The sequence below is a fragment of the Homarus americanus genome, unplaced genomic scaffold (assembly GCF_018991925.1).
Source record: "Homarus americanus isolate GMGI-L3 unplaced genomic scaffold, GMGI_Hamer_2.0 scaffold51476, whole genome shotgun sequence".
Classification (NCBI taxonomy): Eukaryota; Metazoa; Arthropoda; class Malacostraca; order Decapoda; family Nephropidae; genus Homarus; species Homarus americanus.
In genome coordinates, this window is record NW_024736148.1 from 3073820 (window position 1) to 3088676 (window position 14857).

The 14857-nt window shown below is 35.7% G+C and overlaps 1 protein-coding gene across 1 annotated transcript in view; it reads right to left on the minus strand.

Annotated features, from left to right (window-relative positions):
* The window catches only part of LOC121872048 (TBC1 domain family member 5-like), a 110282-nt gene that overhangs the window by 47591 nt on the left and 47834 nt on the right, over positions 1-14857 (minus strand). Inside the window, exons 7-8 of the mRNA XM_042374716.1 lie at positions 4195-4212; positions 2650-2700 (exon numbers count right to left, since the gene is read on the minus strand). Of these exons, the coding sequence (XP_042230650.1) occupies positions 2650-2700; positions 4195-4212 (69 nt within the window). The remainder of the gene's footprint in view (positions 1-2649; positions 2701-4194; positions 4213-14857) is intronic.

A 14857-nucleotide genomic window follows, 5' to 3' on the forward strand; every position in this document is an offset into this window, starting at 1 on the left:
CGAAAAAAATTCGGTTTCCCAACATGTTTTCGCCCGCTTTCGTCTGCTCACCAACTGTAGTATTAGTTCGCCAATACAGTAATCGGTTTTAGGGCTTAAATTCGTTACCATTTGAGTAAATATCAAGAAGGTTGTACTATTTAATAATTTTCCAAGTCTTGTATTAAAATTTTAACAATTATTTAACATAATTGAAGTTGGCCAGGAACTAGTTTTAGCACACCAAACAGCTAATTCAACACAATTGCTTGGCGGCCAGTTTGTGTCTCTGTTCAGTGGATGGGGAACATCTGTTTGACTCTCTGAATACACTATTTTTTCTGTTTTACAGTGAAATTATTGGTAATTTTGAAATTTATTTTACATATTGATAATATATAGCACAGTGCAGTGTTAATTTAAAGAAAATATTCTTTATTTACAGCAATAAAACTTAAAATTTTTGTGTTGAAATTGAATCCAAAGTATGGCTCCAAAGAAACGAAAGTTTCAATCCAGGTAAAACAGGAATTAATAAAGAAACATGAACAAGGCATTAGAACAAATGCTTAGTAAAGACTATGGCATGTCGGCATCAACTGTAATGACAATTCTTTCACAGAAAGACAAGTTCATGGAAGTGAAAGTGAGAGACAACCACCAGTGTTTTTAAAGGTAAGATATTGATAACAGAAACAGGGAGGTTACTTTCATTTGGATGAGGAAAACAATGAAAGGTGATTCAGTTTCTACTGAATTTATTTTGTGAAAGAGCCAGGAAATTCTATTTAACATTGAAAGGAAGATCAACTCCGGTTCTTCTGGCACAGAGTTCCTAAGATTTTCAGGCAAGCAAGGGCTGGTTTGAAAAATTTTAAAAAAAGAAGTGACATTTTCAGTGTTACAGGGCATAGTGAGGCTGCCAGTGCAGATAAAGAAGGAAAGTTTGTAGTGGAGTTTAAGAAACTAGTGGATGAAGAAAATTATCTTCCCAGCAAGTGCTCAATGTGATGAAACTGGGCTGTTCTGGGAAAAATGCCCAAAAGGACATTCATCACCAGAGATGAAGCCTCTTACTCCGGAGCATAAAACCCATGAAAGACCGGCTCACTCTATTGCTTGGTGCCAATGCTTCAGATTTCACTTATGCTTGTCTACCACTTGAGAACCCCAGGGTGTTAAAGCAACAAAAGGTGGTAAGAGGACAGCTTGGAGTTTATTGGAAGTCCAACCGTGAAGGCATGGGTGACAAGACAGCTCTTAATGAATGGGGCTGTTGAAGGTTTTGCCCTTCTGTGAAGAGCTACTCTAACCACCAATAAACTCCCCTTTTTAAAGTCTCTTATCCTTATGGATAATGCCCTGGTCATGACCCCTGAACGTGCCAGCACTTTGAGGCTCAATTTGACTTTGTCAAAGTGTTGTTTTTGCTCCCAACACTACATCAATCATGCAGCCAATTGACCAGAATGTGATCAACAACTTCAAGAGGTTGTACATGAAGAAAATGTTCAGGAGGTGTTATCAGGCAACTTCCACTGATCCTGAACTAACACTGGCACAGTTATAGAAGACACAATTTAACATCCTGGAGGCTGTAAAATTGATTGTGTCCTCATGGCGAGAAGTTCTGACAGATCCCCTACCCTGCATGGAAAGCACTGTATTATCAGTAGTACATGATTTTGAGGGATTTGAGGAAGAAGCAGAGTTGACTAGAGATTGTGTCCATTGGTCAGTCAATGGGCCTCAAAGTGGGAGGAGGATGATGTGTGCTTGTGATGTCTCATGAAAGCAGGAACTTACTCCTGATGACTTTGCAGCAACTGGATGAGATGTTAGAAGCTGACAGTGGTGAGGAGGAAAGGGTAGGTGATGACCATATGTCTACTTCAGATTTGAAAGATGTTGTTCACTACTGATAAGTTCAGTGAACTGGCTTCAAGGCACCCAGATGTGAAACAACAGAACCTATTTCGTGTACGTTGAGGACAGAGTGCTTCCTTCTTCAGTGCAACTGCTAATGATGAGGAGGAGAAATGCCCAACAAAACAAAAATTGACAGTTTCTTCACTAAAAAGCATCGGGAAAGATGCTACCCTCAGACTTCCACTCCAAGAGGATGTTCCCGTTGGAGAATCTGGTCAACAGAGGTTCCTGATGATTTTCTTTGGGGTGAAGGTGGACTTTACCTCTCAAGAAGTAGTGAATTGCTTTCTCTCACCTCCCACTTCCTTCTCTTCTCCCTTCCTCTCTCCACCTCCCACTTCAAATTCACATCAGCATCATCAACTTCAGGAGCCTTCTACATAATATCTCAAAGTAAGTGTACTTTACTGCATTATTTACTTTATGTAATTTCGGTGAGTTGGAACCAATTACCTAAAAACCCATTGAAACAATGGTTTCAAGGAATTTTTCGGTTAATCTAACAACCTTCTGAACTAATTGTGTTCAAGTAACTGAGGGACCACTGTATTCAAAAAGCCCCACAAGTAGTACAGGTGAGCTTCTAAGATATGAGCATGCAATAAATAGTGTGTATAGAAGAATGATAATGTTGATATATTGAATAAGAGGTGTGACTAAGGGAGGTTGGGCTGAGTAATAACATGTTAACTGCATAGAACTTTGATGGTACAGTACTTATGATACACAGTATTTACTCACAAAGCATCATATTCCAGATAAGCCTCATCCATCAGTTCCTGAAGAACATTTCTGTAACAAATATATTAACAATCCAGAGATTACACTTACAAATAATACAAATCTTAACTGATTTACAAAGACACACAATTAGATTCCTATAATCATAAGAGCTTAACCTCACTGCAACATATTACATTGTACAGTAGAATCCCAGTTTCTGGCATTCATGCAACCGCCAGATTCAATTAACTGCAACAAATGTTAGGTGTGTAATAATAATAAAATAAAAATTCTTCCAAATGAGCTGGAATCTTTTAAGTTTGAATATCACATACATGTAATGGGAATGAGCTGCCGTGATGAAAAGTAACAATGATAAAAAAAATTGATACTAGTCAAGGAGTTCTATGTACAAAAAATAGCTCCTTCCACACTCAAACCATCCTGGGCAATATGACACAGTTCAGGCAGTAGCCACCCAGCTGACTAACAGACGGTGGCTGCCGCACTGGCTGTGTGTATGCTATGACGCCATATCGGAGGGAGCGCTGCCACGAAAGTTATAGCCCAGTAACCCAACACCTCTACATATTCACTTCCCCACATATACACACCCATGCTTTTTATTTTCACATTGTATAGTTTCATATATATATATATTTTTTTTTTTTTTCTAAGTCACATCTTTTTATATAGGGCAGCATAAAATGTTAAAGAAGTCCATTTTTCTGACACAAATTTGCAAGGTCAGCCTGTAGTACTGTGCATTGTAGGATTTATTATGAACCCCTAAGAGTGAGATCTTCAACTAACCTAGGGCTCTTTCATCTGGCACCTCTCAATCCCCGAGGTGCCAGATAACCGGATACTACTGTACAAACATAAGTGCTATTTTCATATAGTTTTAATTCAAGATGATGAACACTTCAAACTTAGACCAAGTATAAATAAAATAAATCATTTAATCCATAGACAAACTTGAATATAGTACTGTAGTTACCTAAATATCATAAACATGCATGGGTTGTTTACATAATATACAGTATTTTTGTATTACATAAAGCTCCCCTAAAATAAAAAAACCAATTGCTGTAAATCATAACCCACCATTAAAAGGTTTACTCTTGATTTTAGTAGTAACATGATTTTTATTAATACAAAGTCATATTACTGCAAATAATAATGATTAAAACTATTCTAATAAAATTTTAGATAATGGTACTGTATAGTACTGTACATTATACATCATATCAATTAACAATAGTTCATAACTATTTATTTCTCTTAAAAATAAAAACAAAGAAAATTTTTTGGTGGTTAACATAAATAATACTGTAGTTTGAAAATGCCTAAATAAAACAATGACAGAGTGCAGTACAAGCATGGGAATCCACCTCTCGTGTTGAGGCAGACCCTTCACATCGGTACAGTAATGAGAAGACTCGATGTAAAGAAATTTAAGGGCCAATAGTGCCACCAGATGAAACAAAATTTTTGACAAGTGGGACAATACATCAAGTGACCAAAGAATGCAACAAGGTGTAGTAATGAGCAGGGTACTACAGCTGATACCCGGTCAAACTGCATGATGGGAAAGCAGGAAAAACAGCAACCGGGGAAGCAGAGGCCACACACAGTCTTTTGCATTTTCAAGTTCCACAATCAATTGGATGCCATTGAGCACAGTATGAGGGTTAACTCCAACATAATTTATGATGTGTCTACCAGCTACCTAGAATATAGTTCTAATTTTTACAATCATATCTAAATAAGTATGTATAACAAAGTACAGTTAAACCTCTATAATTTGTATCACTCTTCAATAAGGAAATATCCGTAATTGTGAATGTTTTGTTGCTATGAAATATATATTAAAAATTTTAAAACACGAAAGAGTATTTGATAAAAATTCTCAAAATATGAGACATTTTGAAATACGTGGTAATAGTATTACAATAATACTGCACCAGATACAGTATAGTCTCGACACACGATTTCTGCTTTACGATTTGGTCATTTACGCCGCACCTGCCAGGACAGAAAATTTTTATTTAAGCGGTATTTCCATCATTTACGCAGGAAAGCGCGGCGCTGGCAGGGTGTGCACAAGGTCGGCCAGTCAACAAAACATTACCTCAGTTCTTCACCCACCACAGCCAGCCTAAGTCAATAATGATAGTGATAGTGAGGATAAGGGACTTTGAGGGTTTTGACAAAGAGGCCCTGCAGTTTCTGTGGTGATAGTGATACAGGTGAGGGCCAATAATCTGCCCCCTCTGCCTCAGAACCAAAACCCCATCCCTGTGTGTACCCAGCCATCTCTACTAATGTAAATGGTTAAAAAACCTAATATTATTGATATTTCTCTTAAATATTCATTGTGTGTGATGCCATCATAAAAATTAAGATGTTAATTTTACTACAACGCATTTATTGTGTCGGAAAGTGTAGTTTTGGGGTCGCCCAGTCTCTATTTCCAAATAAATCCCATATGTTCTGTTATTTCGTTTCTGGCCCGGTTTACGCAGACCTCCACAGGTTCAATTAAACGTGTAATTGAGACTAATATATATATATATATATATGCAGTAAATCACTGTGGTGTGCGTGATCCTAGGTATATGCTGATAACCAGGAAAGAAAGAAAACACGGGTTCCCAAGCGCTTGTAATTCACATCTTCAGGGTGAGTACAGACTAGAGAGTAATACAAATCAAGGTGTATATATACAGAGGGGTGAGACCAGGTCACAATGGTCAGGTATTAGGTAATGACCCTACTAATCTTTAAATAGCACACAACGGTTGGTGGTCAGGTCAGATGGTCAAGTGACCCGGCCTTCTCACCTGATCACAAATCTTCTTAATTACAAAATTGTCCAGCTTGTACATGCCGTTACTCAAATTCATGTTGAATGCTTCGGTATGTTTAATAAGACTAGATTCTATGATGTTCCTACTGTCAATTGACTTACATGGGTAATATTGAGGAGGCATTATCCCATCAATGCAATGCTTGTTATCCCTCAAATGAACAAACAGAGCATTGGACCATCTGACCTGACCACCAACCGCTAGGTGCTATTTAAAGATTAGTAGGGTCATTACCTAATACCTGACCATTGTGGACCTGGTCTCACCCTCCTCTGTATATACACCTTGATTTGTATTACTCTCTCTAGTCTGTACTCACCCTGAAGATGTGAATTACAGAAAGCGCTTGGGAACTTCGTGTTTTCTTCTTTCCTTGTGGTTATCAGCATATATATATATATAATTTTTTTTTTTTTCACAATATTTGGTAAAATTTCAAATAATGGAAACATTTTCAAATTATGTACACGCATGACGGTTAACTCCATGGGTCAGTCGGGAGTGCATGTCTATGGTCTACTACACAAGGTTATTTCACTTGATTTTCCATCATTGCCCAGTGTTCGATCCATTATGTCTCATAACCCTAAATCTGGTATAATACTGTATTGTACTTAGAAACATTTAAATTTTGTTTGGAGCCAATAACAGAAAAGTAATGTTGTTTTGTTTTTTTTCCCCAGGAGAAAGTGTCCCTCATAATCGTAAGGCTAGAGCCTCTATTATTTCAAATTATGGGGTTTTATTGTACAGTACTGTATTTTTAATAAAAAAAACTTCAACATTAGAGCATAGTGTGGTAAAATTAAGAACAAATGGGGAAATAGCCAACTGGTGTAATTTTCACAAATTCAAAATTTCAACATTATTAATATGAAACATGAAAACGTGATTAATTTGTAAGATATCCCTGACAACAGTTTTTTTAAAGAAACACTATGAAAACAGAAGTATCAGCTTGCCTGATGGAAGTTTTTCCTTTGTTTGCTCTTATTGCCCGACTCACTTTTCAATGAATCAAAACCCACTTAATGCTCAGTCAAATATTATCTTGATAAAACCTTATTTCTATTCTTTAGCATCACTGTAATGACTCTCTCCCTTTATTGGATAGGATACTCTCTTGCAGTGGGTACATTCGATTCCTTTACATTCTACAATATTTCTGTCATAAAGAAAATGGAAAAACTAGTTTCTTGTGTCCTACCTAAACCAATTTGTAGCAAATTACTGACTCTCCAGATACAGTAATGGAATAAGGAGAAGTCCAGTAACTGCACAGCTCAGGAACATTATGTTCAAATCAATCTCTAAACTGTATACACAAGTTCAATACAAGAATAGAGCCATTTACTTTACTTAGAGTGTAATGCAAGACACGCTCACAATCATAAGATGTGAGTAAATAGGATTGAATACTGTAAGTATAACTCCCTCTCTAAAAGCGTGATCTAAAAACATGTGTAAGCTACTAAGATCCCCTTCACAGGACATCTTGAAGACTCCCAAGATGAACTAAATTACCAGCAAAGCTAGAATTTGCATATGATGAGGTGGCTTGACATACTAGCAAGTGTTCAAATGACATGCAAATACATACTGTATAAATAAATACAAACATGTTACAGAGCCCTCTATACACAGTTCCAAACCTAGTGTCAAAAAAAATAATGTTAAAAACAGAGACGAAGTGAAATACAGGCATCCCCTCGATTCACGGAACCCGGGTTGCAGAATTTCGTTCTACAATTTGTAAATTATGACCAATAATTTCGCGACGCCCGTAAATCCGCCCTTACAGAAATTGGGGTAAATTAAAAAAATATATAAAAAAATCACTATACTGTATAAAATTCAAATTTTTGGTTAAAAATTATAATTTGTTTGGTATTGAATTTCTGGCGTTTACTACCGCCAAGCGTGCATCATACTGAAATCACTTCATTGTTTACATCCAGTGTGCGCTCATGTTTCTCCCCCAGCAGTTGGATTTAATCTTTACAAGCATACAGTAAGTACAGTACAGTGCATTACCCTTATTCAAGATGACTGAAAGAGGCCATCAAGTGGAAGTGACCACAGTACAATAATAAAAAAACGCAAAAGGTGAGTACAGTACAACATTTTTATTTATTCCCAACTGTATTTCTTCATATTACATGTATATCATAAATTATTTAATAATACTGTATTGTAAGTTTTATAAATGTTTATTTTCATTCATGTGATTGAATTACTTTTTGGGGCTGAAAAAATTCCCTAGAACGATCTCCAGTTTTATAATTGAAGTCGATGGGAAAATAGGTTTCACTGCTACGGAATTTCGCGATACGGCCAATTTTCCAGGGACGCAACCCTTCCGAAAAGTGGGGGATGCCTGTAGGTGTAGGGGAATGTGAAGTAGCTGAACAATAACGCCAAGGAAAGTACTGTAAATGTAGTCAAGTACAGTACAGTATTTGCAAATCATCTTTGAAGAACAAGATTTTTCTTCATTTGACCATAATAATCCCAATTATTGATGCCTTCTTGCAGATACATGAACAGTGGGCTGGAATTTGACAAATTTTGCCTGAAGACAACATACCACCTGCACAATGATGGTTCATTCTAAAATTACAATTCATTCTGAATTACAATTAATTAAAAACCACACATAAAAATGCTGATACTCTTATAAAGCTTCTGCATTTTAAATAAACAAGCTAAAAAGGAACTACAAGCATACTGTACATATCAGGCAAGGGCAAACAGCGCCTGAACCATGTCTTGTGCAGCCATGAGATGATTGAGAAATTCTATTTAATGTGGCCTGCAGTTCAGGTAGATGCAGCCAGCTTATGGTGGGTAAAGCAGTATTTATTAAAAGAATAATCTTCGCACACAATTCACAACTCATTTTATCACCTAAGAATCAGTAACTACAAAAACATAATAGTAAAATAAGTATAGTCAACAATATCAACATTTTAACTGTGTGAGCTTACAGGCCAAATTCAACGCTGTTTGATGGCTTAGCTACTATGTGAAGTATCACTTGGGAAATCAACGGATGGTTAAGTCCAAGTGGGCTCTAAGTAGTGGTTACACGGGTCAAAGGTCTCTTCCATGTTGACAGACTCTCTCCATAGTACCTCATCCTTCTGCCTAGTGTTTATTCTTCACTGATTAAACGCTGCCTATAAGTTGTTTCATTATAGTTCCTCATGCTAAGATTAACATTGACATTATTCAGGTGCAGGTGTCTCATAAGTAAGAAAAAATGCTGTAACTGTAGGAAAATAATATAACAAAAATAACATGACAGACTCATCTTCCCTAATAGCCAAGAAACATAAAATTTCACTTAAAATTTTAATTTTGACAGATTTGTTTCATAAATAGTAAAGACTGATTGTAAACTGAAAATATCGTAAGGTGGATGTGACTAAAACTGTTTCACCTCTCTGTGCTAATACAATATTAACATTACTTTTGGGTTTGGTGGGATATAAATGGTGGATTGGCCTGCAGAAAATACCTAAATCGTAAGCGCCCATGACTGAGGAAAGGTTGCCCATGCCTGTTGTATATGAATATCAATTTTTACATACAGTATATATCGGCCTATAAGACGGAATTTGAACCATAAAAAAATCAGCCCAAAGTTAGGGTCGTCTTAAGCACCAGATATAAAATTCTTACCTCTAAATATTGCAGTTTAGCGGTTTAGCGGTCAAGAGTGGTGATGGAAACATGGTAAACCACTCACACGGTCCTACCACTAATTATTTTATACTGAAACTTACATTTGGGAAGCTGGATTAAAATGAAGATTACCGTATATTAAAATAATAATGTATTATAAACCTGTCTAACATACCGTAAAAAGAACAATATACCCTTAATAAACACAGCTGCTATCATCACCCCCCATTTGCCAGTGACAAGAAAGGAAAGTGACCTGACTGTGACCACCTGTGGCTATTTTAGCCGTCCTTGTGTTCGAAGTGGTCAGTAATGCATATCTGTATATTTACTGATCATAATACTTATCTCCTATAAATAATTAATTTAAAATTTATTTTTTACAAAAGAATATTCATAAATTATGCTAATCCTGAAACTACCGACAGTGGTAAATTTAGGATATAAATTAACAGAAGTCACTTCATGGATTCGAGTTTGGTCCTAATATAAATGTCTAGTCATCTCACCTACCAGGTATAATGGTAGCCTCTTTTTGCAGAACAAGTATATAATTAAAGAAAAATACTTGCAGTGTGTTTAATATATTACAGTATGTTATAAATAAATAAATAAACAATCGGTAAATCCATTTCAAGTAAATGAAACAATTGTATTCAACAACCACATTAGTTCCAGTCAAATAACTGACGCTATGAGTCACTAGTGTTTACACTACACCAACCGATAACGCTTGATGCCATTATGAAGTGAATTGGCCTTATTTTAAAAAACCAAGGATGTGTAAACAGCACTGGTCAATGGGATGGTTGGTAAAGGACTACTGGCAAGTAAGCTCCCAATGGTAAGTGTCATTTGGGGTACCGGGTCCATACAGCGAATAGGGCCCAAAAGCTACTTTTTAAATGGACATTTTTACGTTGTCTTATACACCCACTCAGCCTTAGAGAAGAGATATCTGATAAATCATGGGATGGCAGAGTGGCATGTTCTAATGAATACACTCTCCATAGTACAGTTGACAATCTCAATAAAATCCTTGGGTCCAGAGGAATTTCGGATTTGAGGGACCTAGGTTTTCAGAATGGTTAGTTTTTTTTTTTTTTTTTTTCAATGTAATTACCCACCGGCATAGATCACTGACCCACATCAGGGCCGGGGATATAATACAAATAATAATAATAATAATAATAATAATAATAATAATAATAATAATAATTATTCATAGGTCTAGGTAAGTGTTTTTCACTTTTGATCTTTTTTTCATTCTTGTATTTCTTTTTATTATTATTATATATTATTGCAGTACTGCATATTATTGTTATTTTATTAATTTTATTATTATATATTATTATTATTATTATTATTATTATTATTATTATTAATGTAATCATATTATTTTATTTTGGTGTATTTTTATTAAAATTTTACTACTCTGAATATTAATTATTATTATAATTATTATTACTATTACATTTTATTTGAACCCATGTGTGGGTCAATGATCTATACCAATTGAACAATCTATATATATATATATATATATATATATATATATATATATATATATATATATATATATATATATATATATATATATATATATATATATATATATATATATATATATAAAAAAAATCTATATATATATATATATATATATATATATATATATATATATATATATATATATATATATATATATATTGCTCTCACAAAAAAAATCCTTTCGTTTCAGAGCTTTTCGGTTTTCGGAATTTTGATAAAAGGTTGTTCATTCGTAGTCTTTGATTGCATTTTTGCCACAGTCAGCAGTATTTAACCTCTATTTTGGAGCTACTCTGAGCTTAAATAAAATCATGTTATTAACCAAATAAAATATTAAAAATGGCATCCCATAGCAAAGGGTCAATCCCCAAAACAGACATTTTACCAACCTGCCCATTAATGCTTCCTTGTGATAAATGTACAGTATATATCAGTACCACAAGAGCCCAGGCTCTCAAATGGTGCAGCCATGTTAATATTATAATTTTATTTCAACTCACTGTATCTGTGTTCTTCTGTCTAAATAAACTGTTTCGCATCAGCATATCAATGTAAATAAGGGCACACCTCTCCCCTACTCCCCCCAGGTTGTCGCACAAAAACGTAAAAGGATACTCAGTGGTTGCTTCAGCTACAGCACATGTAATATATCTGTTAGCTGAACTCTCCAATACCCCTGAAAATTGAATTGGCTCAGATTTTCTGTGAAAACTTTCTCCACGCTGGATCTGTGAATGAGTTTCTGAGGTTGAAAATCAGGCCCATTTTCTGAGGAAGGTCCAATTAAATTCTAAAATCTCGAATTTTTTTAGCAGGACCAGAGCAAATCCTGAATCTGAAAATTGGGAACATTTCTGAAAATTAATTTTCTGGGTCTGGGAGCAAATTCTGAGGCTGAAATAATGCGTCATTCTGGAAAATTCAAAAACTCTCTCAGTTTTTTCATAGGTCTCAAGACCAAATTATGGGGATGAAATAACATGTAATTATGGAAAATTCCAGAGAACCTTTTTACAGTACCGGAAAATTACAGGATGTGATTTTCGGGTTTGAGAATAATCTCATCGGAAATCTCTCATCCCCAGAAGAGCTTTGCACCAAATTATTATTTTGCTAATGAGAATATCACTACACCTCTAGGTGTCATGAAAGGTGTAGGACAGTGTACTCTGAACATACACTGCCACCTCGCTTAACACTGGTTTGTCCAACGCGATTCGCCGAACAACCGCTTTATAGAGCTAACACTGGGCTAAGATTTGCTGGTGCTGGTGCATATAAAAATAAGGATTAGTTATGAAACCAAAAGAACCTAAAAAAGAATAGCACAATGAATGTGCAAAGGAAGCACTGACACCAGATGACTAACAGACTTTACACATGAAATGACCACTGTGTCTGGCTATACTTGACATAAATTCTGGTGAGTTTCCTCTACACCACAGCTCAGTGTACAACCATGCTTCCTGTAACAACCCAATCACACAAATTGTTACAGCTTGCCGATAATACAGGTATTGAAATTAAATTCTATTTCTGAGTTTACCCAGTTTTACTTCTTAGCATAATATACTGCAACATGACTACTATATTGTGAAAATAGGCAGTATTCCTGTACACATATTTCATGCCTATGATGAACAAGGTAGGATGAGATGAAAAAAGAAACTAATAATTCCCTTGAGTAAAATGTAGGCTGAAAGGTACAAAAAAATCAGTTTAAAGTTCTTTGGTAAAAACAGGAGTGATATGAAGCAATTACTCACCCCTTACATGTACTGTATATGCACAAAAGAGACAAGAAAATAAGTATGCATAAACAGAAAGACATACAGTACACACTCATAACACATCTATACTCACTGGTAATACACAGGCAAATATACAAATCTATACACACATGGTCATAGGCACACACACATCCAACCTGAGGGGACTGCGGTGGTAGAAGCTGCACCATTCTTGCCTCACAAGCGAGATGTCACGGGTTCGATTCCCGGCCGGGTGGAAGGTTGTTTACTTACTTCTAGCCCCATTAGTCCCTGTTCACCTAGCAGAAAGTAGGTACCTGGTGTAAGTCGAAAGTTGCGACCAGATTTAGGGACAAGTTGTTGGAGCTCCAATAACTTGATGACATAAACCACTGACTCTTCAGGCTTCTACACTTAACTCATGAGACATAAAAAGCAAGCATGAACTAGCATAAGCCTCGTTGGGCACTGTAAACGCTTTGCGCCTACCTTATACAAGGATGTAGGGAGGCCCAATTAAAAATAATGAAAAAAATAAATAAAATAAAATAAAATTCAAACCCACATGGTTATAGGCACATATACAAGCTTAAGTATGCAAGCAGAAGCACTCACTCTCACTAATCATTTATTCCTCATTTTTCACTCTCACCCACACAGGAATAAAGCCAGCCGCCACCCCCTCAAGTTTGCAGATTTTATCATGTCCTCTAATATTCGTGAGATGACACCCTGGATGTACCCAAGAATGTCTGTGGTTAGCTTTATGTTGCCGCATTTTCATGCTGGAACAGGAGCCATTCGGTTTCTAGAGACAGCAATTTCTGTACTGTACCAGTAAATGTGTGTATGTGTAGACACACACATATATATACAATACAGGTAAAAACAATTGTCCGCAATAACATTTAGCGGATTAGGCGATCTGCAGCCATTTCGAGAACCCAACCCCCGAATTTGGGGCCCCCTACATTCTCTCAAGATTTTTTTACGAAGTTCCATCCTATCACTGTGTTTTTAACTAGAATAAAGTTGAAAAAAAGTACAGTAGAGTAATAATAATTCAACAGGAATATACTGTATAGTAAAATTAGCATAGTAACAACACACTTTAATTTCTAGAGTACTTACGGTGTTGGGTCCATCTCACGAGCATGCTGGTGAGCCTGGTGGTCGTGAGTGAAGCACAAAGATCAATGGCAAGTACCTCATGCATACCCTGTTCACAAAAAGTTCTATAAATCAAAACTTTTCACTAATTAACCTTAATTCAAAACAGTTTGATATTTCTAGTGCAGTACAGTTAAAAAATTATGTATAAATTAATTTAATCAATCACCATGTGTTAACTTTCTCACTTGTCTATATCCTATGTCTGGGTGTTGCTGCATAACAGAATAGTACAGTGACCATAAGATCTCTGATAAGTGGACTGGAAGAATTCAACCTCGAAATGTCCTTATCACATCTTGCCTGATGAGTTTCTTTAAATCGAGTCTTCAAAAATATTGATTCCAGGGACTCTGTAGGTAAAAGAAAGTGTTATAAGAACACTTTAGCAAGTAAAAGTAACTTTAGTACATCTAGTAATATGCACAGAAAAGTATTTACATACATGGTAAGTTCATTTGACTGGTTATGCCCTGGTGTTATATCATGCTGTCATGGGCTAGGTATGCCACTACTGGTCAATTAAATGCAAGACTGTTCAGACTATGAAATGTTCAACCTTACAGTGAACTATAAACATTAGTGTTTACCTTTTAATTTAATGTAACTTACCATACCTTCTGTAGGTATCCCCCACATCATGGAAACTCAGATTGCGAAATTCACCAATACGCATTTGTAAATTATGATCACTAAACTCGGAAACGGCCCTTAAATTTTACCTTCAGAAATGGGACTTTTCAACACAAAATGATATACTGTATACAAAAAATAAATAAATAAATTCACTGACTTTTTAATTTATTTGGTGTGGCTTTCTTGGTGTTTGGTACCATCAAGCATGGCTATGCAGCACACCCATGATGCTGGACTCAATTTGTTAATATCTCCCAGCCTGTCGCTTAATCTCTCAACCCCATCTTGGATTTAACACTTATTTACGTTTATTATTCAATGTATTACCCTTATACAAGGTGAGTGGAAAAAGGCCATCAAGTGCAAATGAAATCAATTGCTAAAACCGTAAATTAATTATATTGGATATAAAACAATGTTTTGGAGTTTGAAGTGGGAGAAAAATGTAGCCAGATTTAAAAACATTAGAAGCTTGATAAGTCTCACAATAACTTCCCTGCACCACCTCACCTCATGCAACATTCAACATCATTTGTGGCAAGTTAAATTCAAGTGTTTTGT